The sequence below is a fragment of the Arachis hypogaea genome, chromosome 12, assembly GCF_003086295.3.
Source record: "Arachis hypogaea cultivar Tifrunner chromosome 12, arahy.Tifrunner.gnm2.J5K5, whole genome shotgun sequence".
NCBI lineage: Eukaryota > Viridiplantae > Streptophyta > Magnoliopsida > Fabales > Fabaceae > Arachis > Arachis hypogaea.
This window is the reverse complement of record NC_092047.1, coordinates 114,577,901-114,601,096: the sequence shown is the minus strand read 5'-3', so window position 1 is coordinate 114,601,096 and position 23,196 is coordinate 114,577,901. Positions and strand designations below refer to the sequence as shown.

The following is a 23,196-nucleotide window of genomic DNA, read 5'->3' as shown; positions in this document are numbered from 1 at the left end:
TTGTGCTAGTTTTTGTTGTTTACATTATGAAAAAGTATAGGGTACTAATATACTATTTGCTAACTTATTGCTAATAATAATTAATTATTATATTTTAAATACATGTATAAGGAGACATATCTAAAAAATACATCTATAAAAATATTTTTATTAAACACAGTTATATAAAAAATATTTTTGTTAGACATATCTACAAAAATACTTTCATTAAACACGATCAAAACAAAAGTGGACAGAAATAGACAGAAATACTATTAATAACGTAATGGAATTGTTACATTATAGTACCTTTGATTACATAATAAGCTAAGATTGTATAAAGTGAATTGTCAAACACTCAAACATGTGGTTATATTCTGAAGCCTCAAAACCCCACCATTTCCAACTCTTTCTTCAAACAAGAAACAACTACTCAATACTCATCACCACCACCATTATTCTAAATGACCATTTTACCCCTCTTCCTTTTCTTCTTCTTTCTCCCACTACCATCCCTCTCCCAACAACCGCCACCACCACCACCACCCTCATCATCATCATGCCCTCTTAACTTCACCATCCTCTACACCCTCACCGGCACCGGAAACACCCCAACCTCTTACTCCGCCGCCTCCGGAACCACGGTCACAAACACCAAGTGCCAGTTCATCCGCCAATCCTTCCGCCTCCTCCAGTCCGACCTCCTCCGCCGCACCGACAACTTCATGCCACCCCTCTCCGCCTCCGTCTCGTGCTGGTCCAACTTCCAATCCTACATCAACTCCTTCGACCCCACCTTCCATATTCAATCCTCATGCGGATTCTCCAACGCTTCAATTTCCCAAGGTTGCGTCAACATCACCACAAGGCAACGCTTTGAATCGTTGGTATCCTCTTCCGTGCTTCAAAATGTGGATACTAGTTGTAACCAGTCCCTTGAGAATAACTCGCCATGCGCACTCTGCACTACAAGCTTGTCTTCTTTACCAGCTTCTGGTAAATATCTTGGGAACCTCAGTGATTGCACTTCTCTGCCTTCTGTTTATGCTGCTGCTTTTAGCAACGCTTTTGGCCCTTCTGACCCTGGCACTGCAAAGTGCTTGTTCTCCCTTGATTTCACGCCTTTCGGCGATTCTAACAACAAGAAGAACAAGAAGAAGATTGTTGTTTCTGTCGTTGTCACCTTTATTTCTGTTTCGGGTTTGGTTTTCGTGGCTTTGGGATTGTGGAAGTTGAATGAAAAGTTGAGTGGTAAAAATGTTAGTGTTGCTGAAATGGGTTTGGTTTCTTCTTCAAGTGTTATGTGTTTGGATTATTCTTCTATGGATCAGAGCACTACTTTGATAAGATTCAGTATTGAGGATATTAAGAAAGCTACTAAGAATTTCTCAAGAGATAACATAATTGGAAGAGGAGGTTATGGCAACGTTTACAAAGGGTTGCTAAATGATGGAACTGAGGTTGCATTGAAGAGGTTCAAGAACTGTTCTGCTGCTGGTGATTCCAGCTTCAAGCATGAGGTTGAGGTTATTGCAAGTGTTAGACATGTGAATCTTGTTGCATTAAGAGGATATTGCAGTGCCACAACAAATTTAGAAGGGTACCAAAGAATCATTGTTTGTGATTTAATGAAAAATGGTAGCCTTCATGACCATTTATTTGGCGGCGGTTCTTCTTCAATTGGGCTTAATAATAAGCTTAGTTGGCCAATTAGGCAAAAGATTGCACTAGGAACTGCTAGAGGAATTGCTTATTTGCATTATGGTGCTCAACCTTCCATAATTCATAGAGATATCAAAGCAAGTAACATTCTTTTAGACGAAAAATTCGAGGCTAAGGTAGCCGATTTCGGTCTTGCAAAGTTTAATCCTGAAGGTATGACACATATGAGCACAAGGGTAGCAGGAACAATGGGTTATGTGGCTCCGGAATATGCTTTGTATGGTCAATTAACAGAGAGAAGTGATGTTTTCAGCTTTGGTGTTGTGCTTCTTGAGCTTCTAAGTGGAAAAAAAGCACTTTCAATGAGCAATGACGGTCAACCTTCTGCGTTGACCGATTGGGCATGGTCAATGGTTAGATCAAACAAGGCCTTAGATGTGATTGAAGATGGAATGCCTGAACTTGGGTCACCCAAGATTCTTGAGAAATATGTTTTGATTGGTGTGCTCTGTTCTCATCCTCAATTGTATGCTAGGCCTACTATGGATCAAGTTGTTAAGATGATGGAAACGGATCAAGATGTTGAAGATAATGAGGAGAACATGGTGCCGGCTATACCGGATCGGCCGATCCCTCTGGTGGCCGGAAGGCTTGATATCGAGAGATCGGCCAGTAGTAGTGGCGGCGGCGGCGGCTCTGGTGGACTATCTAGTCCTACAGGGTACCAAGCTTATACAATTGGAAGTGATAAGCATTCTTCTAATAACTCTAAGGAAGATGGAAGTTCAAGCTCCAAGATTTTGAGTATAGAAGAATGAGATTTTTCTTCTTCAAATTCTGGCTAGTTTTAGCATCATTTTGTTTATACATTTATAATTTAATTTCTTTTATCTGTTATAGAATCAAATGTACATATTTTGATACTTCTTTTTGAGCTATACTTTGATCAAGTTTTCATGAATTCTAGTGCTAGATATTAGACCTAATTTTTCAATTTTACACTTTTGAGAATCTTGAAATATGTAAGAAGAGGAATGATTTTTGGTTTGGTAGGTTGTTTTCAATGCCAATTACACTTCGGTTTTGTTTTTGTTAACTATATCATGTTGTCACCTTTCGGCATAATTGCATGTTTAATATGCTCTCTATTCATATTTATTTGTTACTATATATTACTTATATTTAAATATAGCATTTGGCTAATAGGTGTACAAAAGATACAATTTTTTTTTAAGGATAGATGGTGAAGTTATCAATTAATTTTTTTATAGAAAAAAGATACAAAATTTAAATTCTTAATATATTTATTTTGTATTTATTAAATTAAAAAATTTGTTAGTAATAAAATCTAAAGACACATATTAATTAAACTCTTAAATATATTAATATAAGGATGTAGAAAAAATGATAGTAATAGACTAATAGATTTTGTATTTAAACAAATTGATTTAATGATTTACTAAAAAATAATCAATTTAAATTGGTCAATTATAAATTCTTAAATAAAATTTATATTCGTGATGAATTTAATATTGTATCACATTGAGAATATAGTAGAAAATCAAAAAATAATTTACTAAAAAGTAATTATGATAGATAAAATAAATAAGAAGAGAAGAGCAATATATTTATGAAATCATAGTTGTCATTCCCCTGAAATTAAAATAAGAGAAGCTGGTATTAATGTTTAATGTCTCTGTCAAGTAAAGCGAAACATTTTTGCTTGTTTTTTTGGGGTTAATACAGGTTGCATCTGATTACATTAATTATGAGTAGTTGTCATTAAAAAAATTTATGTGTAATATTACTTTTTTTTTTAATTATTAATATGTGGTTTAAGTTATTGCACATGAGTATTGGATAGTATAAGAAATGGTTCTCACATAACATAATAATTCATGTACTATTTGGTACATTTGCCGACATAAATAAGTGTTTATAAAACTTTTCTTATGATGTGATTTGATTGGTGTTATTCTGAAAATACTAATTGACAATAAGTCAATGATAATCTTCACTTTTTCAGTATTGTGGCTGGTTTTATTTTTTAATTAATTTCAGTGTCAAAATTTAAGAATTCAAACCGCCGTGATTGAAATACCAGAAATTCTAGAAAATTATGATGGAATATCTTGAAATCTAGTAGCTCGCCAATATCGAACTAGTCAAATAATAAATAATAAATAACTAAGCTCATTTTCTTTTAAGACCTCTTGTTCGAAAATACAAAAACCTCCCTTAGACAAAGAAAAGACTATAATTATTAGGAGAGAAATGTTGAAGAAAAATGTTAGCAGTCAATATATATATATATATATAGGAAGACTCGAATCCGCGATCTCTTAGATAAATATGAAAAAATTATACCATTTGAGCTATAACTCATTGGCTAGCAATCAATATTTTTCACTAATATTAATTAATACAATTATATTAGATATATATTAACATCAGTCATTAATATAAGTTATTAGTGTAAAATATATATTAAAATATAAAATACATATTAAAAATAAATTAAATAATATATATATATATAATAGTCGATTTTAATCACTAATTTTAGTGTATAAATAATATTTTTTAATTAATATTTTATTTTTATACTATTAGAATTTACAATTTAAAAATAATAATTTTAAATTTAAATTTTAATATTTAAAATTAAAATTTAAAATTTAGAACTTAATTAATACCATATTCTTTGATATTACGAATAAAAATACGTTTAACTAGTGCACAATGCAACTTTTTTTCCGATGGTATTTTAAGACAATTGAACATTAACATCCTTTTTTTCTTTTCTTTTTTTGTGTTGTCTTAACATCCTTTGATAAAAGCCTAAGAATTAATCGTGACAGACGAGTTATATCTTATATATAAAGAAATGCAAGATTGTTCATGAAAAATCAAAATTTTGCCTTTAACATGAATAAAATATGGGCCCAAATATGTCGAGAAAAGATCCCTTGCCTCAATTAGCATACCATGCTAGTGATGATTAGAATTAAAAAAAAAAAAATACTACATATACATTTTTTAATATTATAATTTTCGGTTTTCATTTTTTAATTAGTTTTATTTTTGATTATCTACAGTATTCTCCAACTCGACAGGCCAAGGAATAATCTATCACAAGCGGAGAAATGAACTGACTACTCAACAAATGTAAGATGATTAATTATTTTTTTTTTTACTTAATAATATTTTGCTATAAGAGAAATAGTAAAGGATGTTGACATTGGGTTGGGCTTCAAAACTAAGCAGGCCAGGCCCAAGTATGATTAACAACAAATGGTGATACTAATTAGAAGAAACAAACACAACTAATTAACGTAGACAAAAAAAACCAACTAATTAACAAACTATACCGCCCCTTCCCCCCCCCCCCAAAAAAAAAAACAACTCACAATGAATTCCCCTGGTTTTGAATTTTTCTCCAACAAATATTAATTCAAAGATTTCCAACAAAAAGACTAAACAGTATTGTTCCATACTTCCGTATGCTCTTATTTTTAGTGGATGAGTGTGTAGTGCAAGTGTGTTAATAGTACCTAGTGGTGTTAATATAATCCAAGACTCTAGGACTAGTCCTAAATTCTTCAATTTAATTTTAACTCACAGCCCTAAAATTATAAAAATACATCTTACAAGGTTCTGTCCCTAATGAAGTCCCAAAAAAATAATTGAAATAGGGTTGACCCTAAAAGTCTTAAACATGTCTCTGTCTTTTACTCTTTTCCTCTCGATGCCACCGTGTAGAGCAGAACTTACTTCTCGCTTCTCAGATTGAACATCATTGCTCTGTAGCTCGTTTTCGTCGTTCTGTAACTTCTTCTTCTTCTTCTTCTCTTTCTTTCTTATCTGCAATTTCAGTTTTCTACTCTTCTATCGCTTCTTGTTTTCATTTTGCAAAGAAAAAAAAGCATTCATTTTGGTGAATCAGTGTCATTTCCACATGTATTCCATCAATTTTCTTACGCTAACGTCGTCTTCTTCATTCCAACTTTTTAACTTCTGAGTTTCTCTCTTTTTAGCTTCTTCTTCTGGGTATCTCAAGAATCTTTGAGCAACTCCTACTAACTGCATGTTCCACTTTAATGGCTCAATCCCAACACTTGTTCATGCAGTGTTCTGACCTTCTAGGTAATCCATTGGAAAGTCATCACCTATCATGCCTAGTACCAAGAGCATGCTTACTAAACTTATTGTTTCCATCTTCGTTCCTTTTGTCCAGAGTTGCATTATTATTATGTTGTAAACTTGTAATAGGATGTGGCTATGTATGTATATAGTTTATTTATTTATATTATATCATGGCTGTCTTTTGATATATCTCACGTCTTAACGGTGACCCTTGGCTCTGAATTGAAGTCTGATTTTTCAAAATAACCATTGGGGCTATCGAAGTCTTGATTTAGTTAAGTATGTTTCATCGTTTAGGTGATATAGTTCAGTTTAGGGTAGCATCTTGTACCCGATATTTTAAGCCATCTTTATCAATATAATAGAAAATTAGAATAAACCGGTTTAGTAAAAATTTGATTGTTTGAAAAATTTGATTTGGAATATCGTTTTAGTTTTTGAAGAATAAACCAGTTTAGTAAAAGTTTGAATGTTTAGAAAATTTGATTTGGAATATTATTTTATTTTTTGACTTTGTAAATAGAGTTTATTTTGTAGACCTGGTCAATGAAGTTTTGATTGTTTAAATATGATAGAGATTATTGAAATAGAGATTGAAAAAGTAACAAAAAAAAAAAAGAGAATTATCCATGGGTTAACCCTATGATGTTTGGCCCATGAGGGCTTTTAGCCCTGCAAGGTTTTTTAAAAATTTGGTCCTATTGAGTATAAGGCCTTTTGTTCTTTTGGCCCTATAAAGTAGGGCCAAAGCCCTATAGAGCCAAGCATATTGACACTAATACATATTGGTAAGATAGAGGAGATCTTTTAAATCATATCAATTTTCCAGTTTTCCCTTTCATCTTTCACCTTCTACTCTCACACTCTTTATGATATAACTCACCAACTTTCCCCTTCTTCTTCTCCATTCTACTCTCGCACTCTTTATGATATAACTCACCAACTTTCTCCTTCTTCTTCTTCCTTCTGCTCTCTTAAGTCTATATACCATTCTATACTTTTCTCTTCTTCTATTTTCTTAAAACATGTCGGAATACTTGGATAAAGTCGGAATACTTGGATAAACCTCTCTACGAGAGAGTGACAACAAGGGGTAATAATACCCTATGACAACAGGGACCATCTTCCCTTTTTCAGAGAGGATCAACTTGATAATCGTATTCTTGATTCAGTACAACCTTGCCAAAGATAATTTGGGCGCGACACGTGCCATAAATATTTATGTACTTGACGATAATGGACTGCCATTTCTCGTGGTTGTAACAGCCCAGACATGCTTATAAGGCATCCACACCCTTATAAGGCATGCTTCATTCCCCTCTCTAACCGATGTGGGCCTTACAATCCACCCCCTAAGGGAGTCCAGCGCCCTCGCTGGCACATCGATCCGGGTTCTGGCTCTGATACCATCTGTAACAGCCGAGACCACCCGCTAGCACGATATTGTCCGCTTTGGCACACAAGGCCTCACGGTTTTGCCTTTGACGATAGGGATGATAGCCAAAGCCCCCCACACTCACTCGTCAAAACGCGTCATGCTAGGGAGAGGTATCCACACCCTTATAAGGCATGCTTCGTTCTCCTCTCCAACCGATGTGGGCCTTACAGTGGTACCTAAAGATGGATCACAAAACTTACAATGTGAAAAGTGTGGTGCTACCGGCCATGTCAAAGAGGACTGTGTTGTTGATCCCAGTCAAAAATGGACAGTGGCAACTGGCAGATCAAAGAAAAGCTCTGTCAATGCACACAAGAAAGGACGCGGGCGTAGATAGCTTTGTTGGAAGAAGACAGTGGTGTTATCTTTGGTTCTTTGTTGTAATAGTTGTTTTAGTTAGTGCTTTCACTTGACTGCTTCTGTAGGACCAAATATTTTTTAGACTGATGTGAAAAATGAGAGGCAGAGAGAACAACAGTAAGGGTTTGATCAATAGTAAGGCTATCGAGATCTTGACTTAGTTAAGTATGTTTCATCGTTTGGGTGATATAGTTTAAGTTCAGTTTAGGGTAGCATCTTGTATCCGATATTTTAAGCCATCTTTATCAATATAATAGGAAATTAGAATAAACCAATTTAGTAAATATTTGATTGTTTGCAATATCGTTTTAGTTTTTGAAGAATAAACTAGTTTAGTAAAAGTATGAATGTTTAGAAAATTTGGTTTGGAATATTGTTTTATTTTTTGACTTTGTAAATAGAGTTTATTTTGTAGACCTGGTCAATGGAGTTTTGATTGTTTAAATATGATAGAGATGGTTGAAATAGAGATTGAAAAAGCAACAAAAAAAAGAGGATTATCCATGGGCTAGCTCTATGATGTTTGACCCATGAGGGCTTTTGGCCCTTCAAGGTTTTTTGAAAATTTGGCCCTATTGAGTATAGGGCCTTTTGTTCTTTTGGCCCTATAAAATAGGGCTAAGCATATTGACACTAATACATATTGGGAAGATAGATGAGATCTTTTAAATCATATCAATTTTCCAGTTTCTCCTTTCATCTTTCTCCTTCTACTCTCACACTCTTTATGATATAACTCACCAACTTCCCCCTTCTTCTTCCTCCCTTCTACTCTCGCTCTCTTTATGATATAACTCACCAACTTTCTCCTTCTTCTTCTTCCCTCTGCTCTCTTAAGTCTATATACCCCTCTATACTTTTTTCTTCCTCTATTTTCTTAAAATATGTCGGAATACTTGGATAAACCTCTCTACGGAAGAGGGAAGAGTGACTGTGTACGATCGGAATCAAAATGGGTAATAATACCCTATGAAAATAGGGACCATCTTTCTTTTTCCGGAGAGGATCAACTTGATAATCGTATTCTTGAGGTTTCCACAGAAGTTCAATACAACCTTGGCAAAGATAAATCGGAACGGGACACGTGCCATAAATATTTATGTACTTGACGATAATGGACTGCCATTTCCCGCAGTACCTAAAGATGGATCACAAAACTTACAATATGAAAAGTGCGGTGCTACTGGCCATGTCAAAGAGAACTGTGTTGTTGATCCCAGTTGAAAATGGACAGTGGCAACTGGCAGATCAAAGAAAAGCTCTGTCAATACACACAAGAAAGGACACGGGTGTAGATAGCTTTATTGGAAGAAAACGGTGGTGTTATCTTTAGTTCTTTGTTGTAGTAGTTGTTCTAGTTTTTGCTTTCACTTGACTGCTTCTGTAGGACCAAATATTTTTTAGATTGATGTGGAAAATGGGAGGCAGAGAGAACAACAGTAAGGACTTGATTGTTATCGAAGTCTTGATTTAGTTAAGTATATTTCATCGTTTTGGTGATATAGTTCAGTTTAGGGTAGCATCTTGTACCCTATATTTTAAGCCATCTTTGTCAATATAATAGGAAATTAGAATAAACCGGTTTAGTAAAAATTTGATTGTTTGAAAAATTTGATTTGGAATATCGTTTTAGTTTTTGAAGAATAAAACAGTCTAGTAAAAGTTTGAATGTTTAGAAAATTTGATTTGGAATATTGTTTTATTTTTTGACTTTGTAAATAGAGTTTATTTTGTGGACCTGGTCAATAGAGTTTTGATTGTGTAAATATGATAGAGTTTGTTGAAATAGAGATTGAAAAAGCAACAAAAAAAAAAAGAGAATTATCCATGAGCTAGCCCTATGATGTTTGGCCCATGAGAGCTTTTGACGCTGCAAGGTTTTTTGAAAATTTGTCCCTATTGAGTATAGGGCCTTTTGTTCTTTTGGCCCTTTAAAGTAGGGCCAAAGCCCTATAGGGCCAAGCATATTGACACTAATACATATTGGTAAAATAGAGGAGATCTTTTAAATCATGTTAATTTTTCGGTTTCCACTTTCATCTTTCTCCTTCTATTCTCACACTCTTTATGATATAACTCACCAACTTTTTCCTTCTTCTTCCTCCCTTCTTCTCTCACACTCTTTATGATATAACTCACCAACTTCCCCCTTCTTCTTCCTTCTTCTGCTCTCTTAAGTCTATATATCCTTCTATACTTTCTCCTTCCTCTATTTTCTTAAAACAAGTCAGAATACTTTGATAAACCTCTCCACGGGAGAGTGATTGTGTACGATCGGAATCAACAAGGGGTAATAATACTCTATGATAACAGGGACCATCTTCCCTTTTTCAGAGAGGATCAACTTGATAATCGTATTCTTTAGGTTTCCACAGAAGTTCAGTACAACCTTGCCAAAGATAATTCGGGCGGGACATGTGCCATAAATATTTATGTACTTGACGATAATGGACTGCCATTTTCCGCGGTACCTAAAAATGGATCACAAAACTTACAATGTGAAAAGTGCGGTGCTACCGGCCATGTCAAAGCGGACTGTGTTGTTGATCCTAGTAAAAAATGGACAGTGACAACTGGCAGATTAAAGAAAAGCTCTGTCAATGCACACAAGAAAGCACACGGGCGTAGATAGCTTTGTTGGAAGAAGACGGTGGTGTTATCTTTGATTCTTTATTGTAGTAGTTATTCTAGTTAGTGCTTTCACTTGATTCCTTCTGTAGGACCAAATATTTTTTAGACCGATGTGAAAAATGGGAGGCAGAGAGAACAATAGTAAGAGTTTGATCAACAGTAAGACTATCGAAGTCTTGATTTAGTTAAGTATGTTTCATCGTTTGGGTGATATAATTCAGCTTAGGGTAGCATCTTGTACCTGATATTTTAAGCCATCTTTGTCAATATAATAGGAAATTAGAATAAACCAATTTAGTAAAAATTTAATTGTTTGAAAAATTTGATTTGGAATATCGTTTTAGTTTTTGAAAAATAAACCAGTTTAGTAAAAGTTTGAATGTTTGAAAATTTTGATTTGGAATATTGTTTTATTTTTTGACTTTGTAAATAGAGTTTATTTTGTGGACCTAGTCAATGGAATTTTGATTGTTTAAATATGATAGAGATTGTTGAAATAGAAATTGAAAAAATAACAAAAAAAAAGAGGATTATCCATGAGCTAGCCCTATGATGTTTGGCCCATGAGAGCTTTTGGCCTTGCAAGATTTTTTGAAAATTTGGCCATATTGAGTATAGGGCATTTTGTTCTTTTGCCCCTATAAAGTAGGACCAAAGTCCTATAGGGCCAAGCATATTGACACTAATACATATTGGTAAGATAGAGGAGATCTTTTAAATCATATCAATTTTTCGGTTTCCCTTTTCAACTTTCTCCTTCTAGTCTCACACTTTTTATGAAATAATTCACCAACTTCCCCCTTCTTCTTTCTCCCTTCTACTCTCGCACTCTTTATGATATAACCCACAAACTTTTCCCTTCTTCTTCCTCCCTCTGCTCTCTTAAGTCTATATACCCTTCTATACATTCTCCTTCCTCTATTTTCTTAAAACATGTCGGAATACTTGGATAAACCTCTCCACGAGAGAGTGACTGTGTATGATCGGAATCAACAAGGGGTAATAATACCTTATGACAACAGGGGCCATCATCCCTTATCCATAGAGGATCAACTTGATAATCGTATTCTTGAGATTTTCACAGGAGTTCAGTACTACCTTACCAAAGATAATTCGAACGGGATACGTGCCATAAATATTTATGTAATTGATAATAATGGACTGCCTTTTTCTACGGTACCAAAAGATGTATCACAAAATTTACAATGTGAAAAGTGTGGTACTACCGGCCATGTCAAAGAGGACTGTGTTGTTGATCCCAGTAAAAAATGGACAGTTACAACTAGCAGATCAAAGAAAAGCTCTGTCAATGCATATAAGAAAGGACACAGGCGTAGATAGCTTTGTCGAAAGAAGACGGTGGTGTTATCTTTGGTTCTTTGTTGTAGTAGTTATTCTAGTTAGTGCTTTCACTTGACTGCTTCTGTAAGACCAAATATTTTTTAGATTGATGTGAAAAATGGAAGGCAGAGAGAACAACAGTAAGAGTTTGATCAATAGTAAGACTATCAAAGTCTTGATTTAGTTAAGTATGTTTCATCGTTTGGGTGATATAGTTCAATTTAGGGTTGCATCTTGTACCTGATATTTTAAGTCATTTTTGTCAATATAATAGGAAATTAGAATAAACCGGTTTAGTAAAAATTTGATTGTTTGAAAAATTTGATTTGGAATATCATTTTCGTTTTTGAAGAATAAACTAGTTTAGTAAAAGTTTGAATGTTTAGAAAATTTGATTTGGAATATTGTTTTCTTTTTTGACTTTGTAAATAGAGTTTATTTTGTGGGCCTGGTCAATGGAGTTTTGATTGTTTAAATATGATAGAGATTATTGAAATAGAGATTGAAAAGCAACAAAAAAATAGGATTATCCATGAGCTAGCCCTATGATGTTTGGCCCATGAGGGGCTTTTGGCCCTGCAAGGTTTTTTGAAAATTTGGCCCTATTGAGTATAAGGCATTTTGTTCTTTTGACTCTATAAAGTAGGGCCAAAGCCCTATAGGGCCAAGCGTATTGACACTAATACATATTGGTAAAATAGAGGAGATCTTTTAAATCATATCAATTTCTCAGTTTTCCCTTTCATCTTTCTCCTTCTACTCTCACACTCTTTATGATATAACTCACCAACTTCTCCCTTCTTCTTTCTCCCTTCTACTCTCGCACTCTTTATGATATAACTCACCAACTTCCCCCTTCTACTTTCTTCCTCTACTCTCTTAAGTTTATATACCCTTTTATACTTTTCCCTTCCTCTATTTTCTTAAAACATATCGGAATACTTGGATAAACCTCTCTACAGGAGAGTGACAACAAGAGGTAATAATACCTTATGACAACAGGGACCATCTTCCCTTATCCATAGAGGATCAACTTAATAATCGTATTCTTGAGGTTTCCACAGAAGTTCAGTACGACCTTCCCAAAGATAATTTGGGTGGGACACGTACCATAAATATTTATGTACTTGACGATAATGGACTGCCATTTTCTGCGGTACCTAAAGATGGATCACAAAACTTACAATGTGAAAAGTTCGATGCTACCGGCCATGTCAAAGAGGACTCTATTGTTGATCCCAGTTTAAAATAGACAGCGGCAACTAGCAGATCAAAGAAAAGCTCTATCAATGCACACAGAAAAGTACACGGGCGTAGATAGTTTTGTTGGAAGAAGACGGTGGTGTTATCTTTGGTTCTTTGTTGTAGTAGTTGTTCTAGTTAGTGCTTTCACTTGACTGCTTCTGTAGGGCTAAATATTTTTTAGACTGATGTGAAAAATGGGAGGAAGAGAGAACAACAGTAAGAGTTTGATCAATAGTAAGGCTATCAAAGTCTTGATTTAGTTAAGTATGTTTCATCGTTTGAGTGATATAGTTCAGTTTAGGGTAGCATCTTGTACCCGATATTTTAAGTCATCTTTGTCAATATAATAGGAAGTTAGAATAAACCGGTTTAGTAAAAATTTGATTGTTTGAAAAATTTGATTTGGAATATCGTTTTAGTTTTTGAAGAATAAACCAGTTTAGTAAAAGTTTGAATGTTTAGAAATTTTGATTTGGAATATTGTTTTCTTTTTTGACTTTGTAAATAGAGTTTATTTTGTGGACCTGGTCAATGGAATTTTGATTGTTTAAATATGATAGAGATTGTTGAAATAGAGATTGAAAAAGTAACAAAAAAAAGAGGATTATCCATGAGCTAGCCCTATGATATTTGGCCCATGAGAGGCTTTTGGTCCTGCAAGGTTTTTTGAAAATTTGGCCCTATTGAGTATAAGGCCTTTTGTTCTTTTGGCCCTATAAAGTAGGGCCAAAGCCCTATAGGGCCAAGCATATTGACAGTAATACATATTGGTAAAATAGAAGAGATCTTTTAGATTATATCAATTTTCCGGTTTTTCCTTTCATCTTTCTCTTTCTACTTTCACACTCTTTATGATATAACTCACCAACTTCCTCCTTCTTCTTCCTCCCTTATACTCTCGCACTCTTTATGATATTACTCACTAACTTTTCCCTTCTTATTCCTCCTTCTGCTCTCTTAAGTCTATATACCCTTCTATACTTTTCTCTTCCTCTATTTTCTTAAAACATCTCGGAATACTTGGATAAACCTCTCTACAGGAGAGTGACAATAAGGGGTAATAACATTAATACCCTATGACAACAGGAACCATCTTCCCTTTTCTAGAGAGGATCAACTTGATAATCGTATTGTTGAGGTTTCTACAGAAGTTCAGTACAACATTGCCAAAGATAATTCGGGTGGGACACGTGCCATAAATATTTATGTACTTGACAATAATGGACTGTCATTTCACGCAGTACCTAAAGATGGATCACAAAATTTACAATGTAAAAAGTGCGGTGCTACCGGCCATGTCAAAGAGGACTGTGTCATTGATCCCAGTCAAAAATGGACAGTGACAACTGGCAGATCAAAGAAAAGCTCTGTCAATGCACACAAGAAAGGACACGGGCGTAGATAGCTTTGTTGCAAAAAGACAGTGGTGTTATCTTTGGTTATTTGTTGTAGTAGTTGTTTTAGTTAGTGCTTTCACTTGACTGCTTCTGTAGGATCACATATTTTTTAGACTGATGTGAAAAATGAGAGGCAGAGAAACAACAGTAAGGGTTTGATCAATAGTAAGGCTATCGAAGTCTTGATTTAGTTAAGTATGTTTCATCGTTTGGGTGATATAGTTCAGTTTAGGGTAGCAAAAATTTGATTGTTTGGAATATCGTTTTAGTTTTTGAAGAATAAACGAGTTTAGTAAAAGTATGAATGTTTAGAAAATTTGATTTGGAATATTGTTTTATTTTTTGACTTTGTAAATATAGTTTATTTTGTAGACCTGGTAAATGGAGTTTTGATTGTTTAAATATGATAGAGATTGTTGAAATAGAGATTGAAAAAGTAACAAAAAAAGAGGATTATCCATGGGCTAGCTTTATGATGTTCGGCCCATGAGGGCTTTTAGCTTTGCAAAGTTTTTTGAAAATTTGGCTCTATCAAGTATAGGGCCTTTTGTTCTTTTGGCCCTATAAAGTAGGGCCAAAACCCTATAGGGCCAAGCATATTAACACTAATACATATTGGTAAGATAGAGGAGATCTTTTAAATCATATCAATTTTTCGGTTTTCTCTTTCATCTTTCTCCTTCTACTCTCACACTCTTTATGATATAACTCACCAGCTTCCCCCTTCTTCTTCCTCCCTTCTACTCTCGCTCTCTTTATGATATAACTCACCAACTTTCCCATTCTTCTTCTTTCTTTTGCTCTCTTAAGTCTATATACTCTTCTATACTTTTTCCTTCCTCTATTTTCTTAAAATATGTCATAATACTCTGATAAATCTCTCCACAGGAGAGTGACTGTTTATGATCGGATTCAACAATGGGTAATAATACCCTATGAAAACAGGGAGGATCTTCCATTTTCCGGAGAGGATCAACTTGATTATAGTATTCTTGAGGTTTTCACAGAAGTTCAGTGCAACCTTGCTAAAGATAGTTCGGACGGAACACGTGCCATAAATATTTATGTACTTGACGATAATGGACTGCCATTTCCCGCGGTACCTAAAGATGGATCACAAAACTTACAATGTGAAAAGTGCGGTGCTACCGGCCATATCAAAGAGGACTGTGTTGTTGATCCCAGTCGAAAATAGAAAGTGGCAATCAAAGAAAAGCTCTGTCAATACACACAAGAAAGGACACGGGTGTAGATAGCTTTATTGGAAGAAGACGGTGGTGTTATCTTTGGTTCTTTGTTGTAGTAGTTGTTCTAGTTAGTGTTTTCACTTGACTGCTTCTGTAAGACCAAATATTTTTTAGACTGATGTAGAAAATGGGAGGCAGAGAAAACAACAGTAAGGGTTTGATCAACAATAAGGGCTATCGAAGTCTTGATTTAGTTAAGTATGTTTCATCGTTTGGGTGATATAGTTCAGTTTAGGGTAGCATTTTAGTTAAGTATGTTTCATCGTTTGGGTGATATAGTTCAGTTTAGGGTAGCATTTTGTACCCGATATTTTAAGCCATCTTTGTTAATATAATAGAAAATTAGAATAAACCACTTTAGTAAAATTTGATTGTTTGAAAATTTTGATTTGGAATATCGTTTTAGTTTTTGAAGAATAAACCAGTTTAGTAAAAGTTTGAATGTTTAGAAAATTTGATTTGGAATATTATTTTATTTTTTTACTTTGTAAATAGAATTTATTTTGTGGACCTGGTCAATAAAATTTTGATTATTTAAATATGATAGAGATTGTTGAAATAGAGATTGAAAAATCAACAAAAAAAGGAGAATTATCCATGAGCTAGCCCTATGATGTTTGGCCCATAAGGGCTTTTAGTCCCGCAAGATTTTTTGAAAATTTGGCCCTATTGTGTATAGGGCCAAGCATATTGATACTAATACATATTGGTAAGATAGAGGAGATCTTTTAAATCATATCAATTTTCCGGTTTTCCCTTTCATCTTTCTCCTTCTACTCTCACACTCTTTATGATATAACTCACCAACTTCCCCATTCTTCTTCCTCCCTTATACTCTCGCACTCTTTATGATATTACTCACTAACTTTTCCCTTCTTCTTCCTCCTTCTGCTCTCTTAAGTCTATATACCCTTCTATACTTTTCTCTTCCTCTATTTTCTTAGAACATGTCGGAATACTTGGATATACCTCTCTACGAGAGAGTGACTGTGTACGATCGGAATCAACAAGGGATAATAATACCCTATGACTACAGGGACCACCTTTCCTTTTCCAGAGAGGATTAACTTGATAATCGTATTCTTGAGGCTTCCACAGAAGTTCAGTACAATCTTGCCAAAGATAATTCGGACGGGACACGTGCCATAAATATTTGTGTCCCATAAATATTTATGTACTTGACGATAATGGACTGCCATTTCTCACGGTACCTAAAGATGGATCCCAAAACTTACAATGTGAAAAGTGCAGTGCTACCGACCATGTCAAAGAGGATTGTGTTGTTGATCCCAGTCAAAAATGGACAGTGGCAACTGGCAGATCAAAGAAAAACTCTGTTAATATAATGCACACAAGAAAGGACACGGGGTAGATAGCTTTGTTGGAAGAAGATGGTGGTGTTATATTTAGTTTTTTGTTGTTGTAGTTGTTCTAGTAAGTGATTTCACTTGACTGCTTCTGTAGGACCAAATATTTTTTAGACTGATGTGAAAAATGAGAGGCAGAGAGAACAACAGTAAGGGTTTGATCAACAGTAAGACTATCGGAGTCTTGATTTAGTTATATGTTTCATCGTGGGTGATATAGTTCAGTTTAGGGTAGCATCTTGTACCTGATATTTTAAGCCATCTTTGTCAATATAATAGGAAATTAGAATAAACCGATTTAGTAAAAATTTGATTGTTTGAAAAATTTGATTTGGAATTTCGTTTTAGTTTTTGAAGAATAAATCAGTTTAGTAAAAGTTTGAATGTTTAGAAAATTTGATTTGGAATATTGTTTTATTTTTTAACTTTGTAAATAGAGTTTATTTTGTGGACTTGGTCAATGGAATTTTGATTGTTTAAATATGATAGAGATGGTTAAAATAGAGATTAAAAAAGCAACCAAAAAAAGAGGATTATCCATGGGATAGTCCTATGATGTTTGGCCCATGAAAATTTTTGGTCCCGCAAGATTTTTTGAAAATTTGGCCTTATTAAATATAGGACTTTTTGTTCTTTTTGTCCTATAAAGTAGGGCCGAAACCCTATAGGACCAAGCATATTGGCACTAATAATGGTATCTAATATTGGGGAAGAAAGAGGTTCAATTTTCTTTTTTTCAAATATTTTTTTCATAAAAAAGAATATCGACAAGAGTAGGAATTATTTATTTTGAAACAATATCATTGACCAAAATGATATAAAATTTAAAGCGGGCACAATACAATTTTTTAAAAGAAATTTTTAATTGTTGTGAGAAATAAGTTTGTATAACTTACATAAAAATATTTTAGTGTTGCTTATGTTTAACAGCCTTTCATATCTATTTTTCTAGAAAGTAAAGTCTATTTTTCATTTTAGTCATACATGTTTATTTCTTTCTCTTTGATGGATGTTTACTTTTTTTATTTTTTAATGAAAAATCTATTTATTAGTAAGATGAATCTAAGTTGTAGACAAAAAGAAGTGTATACCAATAGTTTCATATGGCAAAATGTGTATCATATTCACTAATATTATTAATGCATAGTTAGTTAGATATCAATAATCCTTGGATAAGAAATAGAATTACTATTGTAGTTAATTCAGATGAAATATATCTTTTTTAACATAAATGGTGGCCTCAATTTATTTGTGACAGGAGATTTTGCATAGATTTGTTTATTGATTTGTGATATATTGTAGAAGATATTTATAAAAAAAATAATTATATTGTTATAACAAAGTTTAATTATTCTGCAGTAAAAAAATTAGATTATTCTCATATAAATAATTATTTTGTTAAGAAAAATATATAAAACAATATATATAATATATATGACTTTTTTAGTAATATGTGACTTTGTTATTCTAATATGTGAACATTGTCAAAGAATTCACTCTAAAGACTACTTTTTGAAATGATTAATGAAAAGTTCTAAAAATTTGGAGGGGTAAAAACAAAAGCCATAGATCACATCTCACACTTATTATTATCCAAAATCTATTTGAAGAACACCATATACAGAAACATAGGACTAGGAAGCACCAACAAAACCAAAACTAACCCCATTTCCAAAAATTCAAAAATTCATAACACTAATTCGAACTATACATAAAAAGGAAATAGAATAAAGCAAATTAATATATCTCTCCATGGTGTGTTTTCCATATACCTTTAGAGGGAGTCTCATGTGTTATTCTTATAACTTTCTGTTTTCTTTCTTGTTTAGTTTTTCTTGTCACATTATTTCCTTCATTATTGCTATTTACCTTCATCACATCAGCTCTCACTATGTGATGATCTGAAGTCCCTTTTGAGGAGAGGACTAAATAGGACCCGGGGACGAACTTATACGAACAATTCGACGACGATAATATGTAATCGACTCGAGTTCCATACTTGCATGTCCCTTGAACACCTGCATGGAATGAGAACACAAGTTGAATTTTGTAAAGTTTAGAAGCGTAAGGGGTTCAAATTTGAAATTTCAAGGAATCTTAAATCTTAAAAAGGAAGAAATTTTGTGTGTTTACTTTGGCCTTTGGCAATCACGACGACAGATTCGCATTCTCCGGCGAAGTCCTTAGCATCTGTGTATTGTTTACTTTTGAGATATTTCATCACTTCAACTTTTGGTGTTGGCTTTCCCATCTCTTCATAGTACTGTATACAAAATAAACCAATTTTTTAAAATAGGATTTAGGATTTACGGTTCAGGTGGTGAAACAGGAGTAATATCTCACTTAACAATAATCTAACCCAAGAGAAAACCTCAAGAAAGACACTAAGACCTAATAGTTGATAGTAATTTTACATGTTTTTAGAAATTTGCTTAAAAATTTTCCTCAACATTTCGCGTTTCTCTATTTTAGAAGTACATAAATTATCTTAAAATTCGTCTCCATATTTTCTAAGCAACTATGTTTTTTGTCCTCAACGTATCCATCGGCTCTATCTTAGTCTACTAACCAAACCCTACCTTAACGCGAGAAAGCAAAAAGTTAAAAAATAAATCAAAGTTTTGGATACATATACCTTAACAATATCTGTCCATCTTTCTTGGGAGTAATCTGATTCATCCAATGAATTAAGGCCTCCTGCTAAGATGTGAGGCTCATCATTAGATTGAATTATTGCATTTATCTGCTTCATCCTCCAATTCTCATCAAGATGATCAAGGTGAGTACAATAAAAATTGAGTTCACCTACTTGAGGTACATCAATAGTAGCCTTCAAAACATTCCTGCCGCCACGAAATTACCGTTCGAGACATCATTTATACGCCAAAAAATTAGGTGTCAACCAATGCAAAGGTTAAAAAGTACAAGAGTTTAAGCATTAAGATGAGGACCACACTAAAATTAAAAGGAAATAGAGTGGGGTGTCCACAAAGAGTACAAGGATTTAGGTCATATTTTCTATTTTCTTATCCCATCCATTTTTTCATTGTTTAATAGATACTAGTAATGAGCAAGATTAGATGAAAGTAAGACAAAAATTTCTTGAATTTTGTTATGATGGAACTTGGCAATAATAGGAATAATATTCTATTCTATTCTGAGTTTCTGACTATCCTTTGAAACCAGACAAATTCTAAGTCCAGTTGTATCTTCAAATGGCAGCATATCCTCAAAGATAATGACAAATTGTACCTAAAATTCATCCATATAAAATTCCTAGATACCATACTTTAAATTAATTTTTATGCAGCTTACAACCCAGCATTGTTGGCATTTGCTAGAATCTGAAGTTTTCTGAAAAGAAAATGCTGAAGGTTCTCTAGAGAGAAGAAAAAGAAAAAGAAAAAAAAGGAAAATATTATTTTGATTGATAAATAATGCATCAATACATTCCTTCACAAAATTGCCAGATGCAGTATAAAATAATAAAAAAGTATTAACTAGTAAGATTTATATTTCCAGAATTATAATATATGAGGTAAAAATACAAAATTTCAAAATTTTTGTAAGTTTTACACCATCATTTAATTATATATTTGTATTTGTAGAACTTTTTAATATATCGAACGGTTAAGTCAAAATATTTTTTCTAATGCGGTAACATACAATTTTATTGTTGACACAATTTTAAACTACTATATTGTTATACACAAAATGGAAAAAAAAGTCATCATTAAGCTTTCAATTATATTGTTGACACAATTTTAAAGATCATAGCAAAGAAAACATATTTTTTGTTAAATAATAACATATAAAAGTATATTAATTAACCTAAAATTTTGATTTCTATAAAACTACCAAACATTTTGCTAAAGCGACAAGCATTAAGAAGTAAAAATACAGGAGTATTAATATTTATAAAAATACTAAGCTTACACAAAAAATCAATTATCACGTATTATTTTAGTTATTTTTAATATGTATTTTGTAATTTAACATATATTTTAACATATATTTTTAACATATATTTTAGCAAATGTATTTTGTAATTACTAGAATATAATTAACATATATTTTTTTAACATATATTATTTTAATGAACGATTAACGTAATTATTTTAATATGTATTTTGTAATTTAACATATATTTTATACTGATAATTGATTTTCAGTATACATGTATAACATGATTGTAATATTTATTAATTATTATTTACTTGATGTACTAAACTTGATAAGAAATAATGTCCAAAATTAAACTTAAAGAAAAGATAAATAGATCCTATACTTTTTAACTCAAAAACAAATAAATCCTGACTAATTAAAAATACAAAAACATCTCTCACCCTTTAAAATGCGAGATATCTAAGTTTTTCCGTCCAAAATATACGAAGACAAATAAGTCTTAACTGTATAGTATTTTGAAAAGTTAGGAGCGTTTTTATATTTTCAATTATTCAAAAAGTTATTTATGTTCGAGTTAAAAGGTCAGTATCTATTTGTCGTTTTCTCTAAATTTACCAAAGCAAAATAAAAAGTCTAAAAAGGAAAACAAACCTAAAATCAGAGTGATCAAAGAGGTTGATGGAAGTCCAACGTTTAATGGGCCATTTGGATAAGACAGCATTTCCAAACTGAGGTGCCCAACTCTCTGCAAACACAAAGTGATCCATTCCCAATGCCTTCGCCAAATCTGAAAGTGGCTTCATCCCATTCTCTTCTTCTGCCTTCACTTCTTGCAAACCCAATATATCTGCACCTACCTCTTTCAGCACCTCCACCACCGTCTTCCTCTGCCACCCGTTTCGCGCCGCAATCTATCTTGCACAAATGGCAATACAACCATTCAATTGCATAACACTAAATATGTTACATAAATGCCACAATTTTCACAAAATTTAATAATTTATTAATGTACCAATATTTTAGGTGTCCATGTTTGTGTTTGGATTTTTAAATAGAAACAAAAACGAAGAGATAAAGATAGACAGATTTTTTTATCCGGACTTTTAAGAATTCCATGAAGCTTTGTATCGGGACAGAAAAAGTGTCTCACATTCTTTTCTCTTAAGAAATCCAAGCACAGCCTTAAGAACACAGTTTAATGTATGTTCTGGAAATATTCATACAACCGTTATATACTACAATTAGTTATTGAAATTAACTATTAATATAAAATATATTAAAATATAAATTAAAAAATTATATATAATTATAGTTATACATAGTATTTTTTATGTTTATAACAACTTATGTCAATCTTTAACGACAAAATTTTGCATTAAAAAAGTTAGCAGGAGTGATTGTAAATTTGTAAATTCTCTTGGACACATGCAATAATTTGTGAGAGCTCACCACCACCTTCTCGTGCTCCGAGAAGCTCGGTTGGCGATTTCTCAGCATGGAGATCTCGTTATCCGGTAAATTAATGGAAACTCTTAGCTTCGATTTCGAAAAGTGGTGTTGTGGTTGTTGTTGATGCTTGTTGCTGATGCAGAGTGCTCTGTTTTCAGAACAGGGTATGTGATGATGAAGGGGAGAGTGAGAATGAGAACGCTTCAGAATGCTCCTCGGTTTCTCGTTCGTTGACTTTGGCCTCGAATTTTGGTCAAAGGGTCTTCGTTGTTTCGAAGCGACGCCGTTTTGGTCGTCAAAGTTCTGAGCTTTCTCTGTTCTCTGAGGTGGAACCGCTGGCGCCATGGAAAACAGTGCGGCGTTGAAGGTTGCGATGCGAATTGGTTTTTCGTGTTTTTGAGTACCCATTTGGGCGTTTTGATCGGAAATGGTGGAAAGATTCGAGCTTGGGTCGGTTTGGGGTTTTGGGTTGTCGTTTTTGGGCTTCTTTGTGATAACTACTTTGCACCTTGAACTACGGCGGCGTAGTGGCCACCACCGGAGGAGGAAGAAGCGGCGGAGCTTGGTGTTGAGGAGCTTGAGCATGGTGGAAAAGTGGGTGGTGTTGGGATCATAAGAGAATGTTCCTTTTGTGTGGTGTTTGTAGTGAGAAGTTGTTGAAGCTGTTTTGTGTTTTTCAGTTCTGCCTTTTGTTTTTGTTTTTCATTCCATGGGTTTTTGTGATTGGAAGTGAGAAGAAGAAGAAGGAGAAGAAGAAGTGAGCTTACACTTTATTAGTTAATTTTTTCAGTTGGAATTTGGAAATAGTTTTATAGATGAAAGTTTCATTTTTTTTTAAAGGAAACCTTTTGAAAAGGACATTGCATTTTGGCAACTCATCCAAATTAATCTATTATTAGAATGGTACTTCGAAGTTAGATTTAACTCTTAAAATTTTTTGATATTATGATTTTAAATGAGACAATCCATTTTATAAAATTATAATTGATTTTACGATTTAAATCTTAATTTTACGATTTAAATCTTAT

General features: G+C 33.3%; 2 protein-coding genes across 3 annotated transcripts; one reads left to right on the top strand and one right to left on the bottom strand.

The window, feature by feature from the left end:
* The first annotated feature begins 292 nt into the window (after nt 1-292).
* Nucleotides 293-2,740, top strand: LOC112728463 (probable LRR receptor-like serine/threonine-protein kinase RKF3). The gene has a single exon (XM_025778601.3). It carries the CDS (start codon nt 444-446, stop codon nt 2,457-2,459), a length of 2,016 nt encoding a protein of 671 aa, XP_025634386.1. The 5' UTR covers nt 293-443; the 3' UTR covers nt 2,460-2,740.
* Nucleotides 2,741-18,379: 15,639 nt separating this feature from the next.
* On the bottom strand, nt 18,380-22,973 carry LOC112728461 (uncharacterized). 2 transcript variants are annotated; one of them, XM_025778599.3, is made up of 5 exons: nt 22,169-22,973; nt 21,371-21,630; nt 19,449-19,656; nt 18,947-19,076; nt 18,380-18,831 (listed from the first exon to the last, which is right to left on the bottom strand). In XM_025778599.3, exons 1-5 carry the CDS (start codon nt 22,751-22,753, stop codon nt 18,551-18,553), a joined length of 1,464 nt encoding a protein of 487 aa, XP_025634384.1. In that variant the 5' UTR covers nt 22,754-22,973; the 3' UTR covers nt 18,380-18,550. The 2 variants fall into 2 exon arrangements, with proteins under 2 accessions (XP_025634384.1, XP_025634385.1); XM_025778600.3 differs by having other exon boundaries at nt 22,175-22,972.
* Nucleotides 22,974-23,196: the final 223 nt, after the last annotated feature.

Coding starts and splice junctions, on each gene's coding strand:
- LOC112728463 (XM_025778601.3), top strand. CDS start 444: ATGACCATTTTACCCCTCTTCCTTTTCTTCTTCTTTCTCCCACTACCA.
- LOC112728461 (XM_025778599.3), bottom strand. CDS start 22,753: ATGCTCAAGCTCCTCAACACCAAGCTCCGCCGCTTCTTCCTCCTCCGG. Junction 19,077..19,448: donor GATGGACAGATATTGTTAAG/GTATATGTATCC, acceptor TTTTGTATACAG/TACTATGAAGAGATGGGAAA. Junction 18,832..18,946: donor CGTGATTGCCAAAGGCCAAA/GTAAACACACAA, acceptor CATTCCATGCAG/GTGTTCAAGGGACATGCAAG.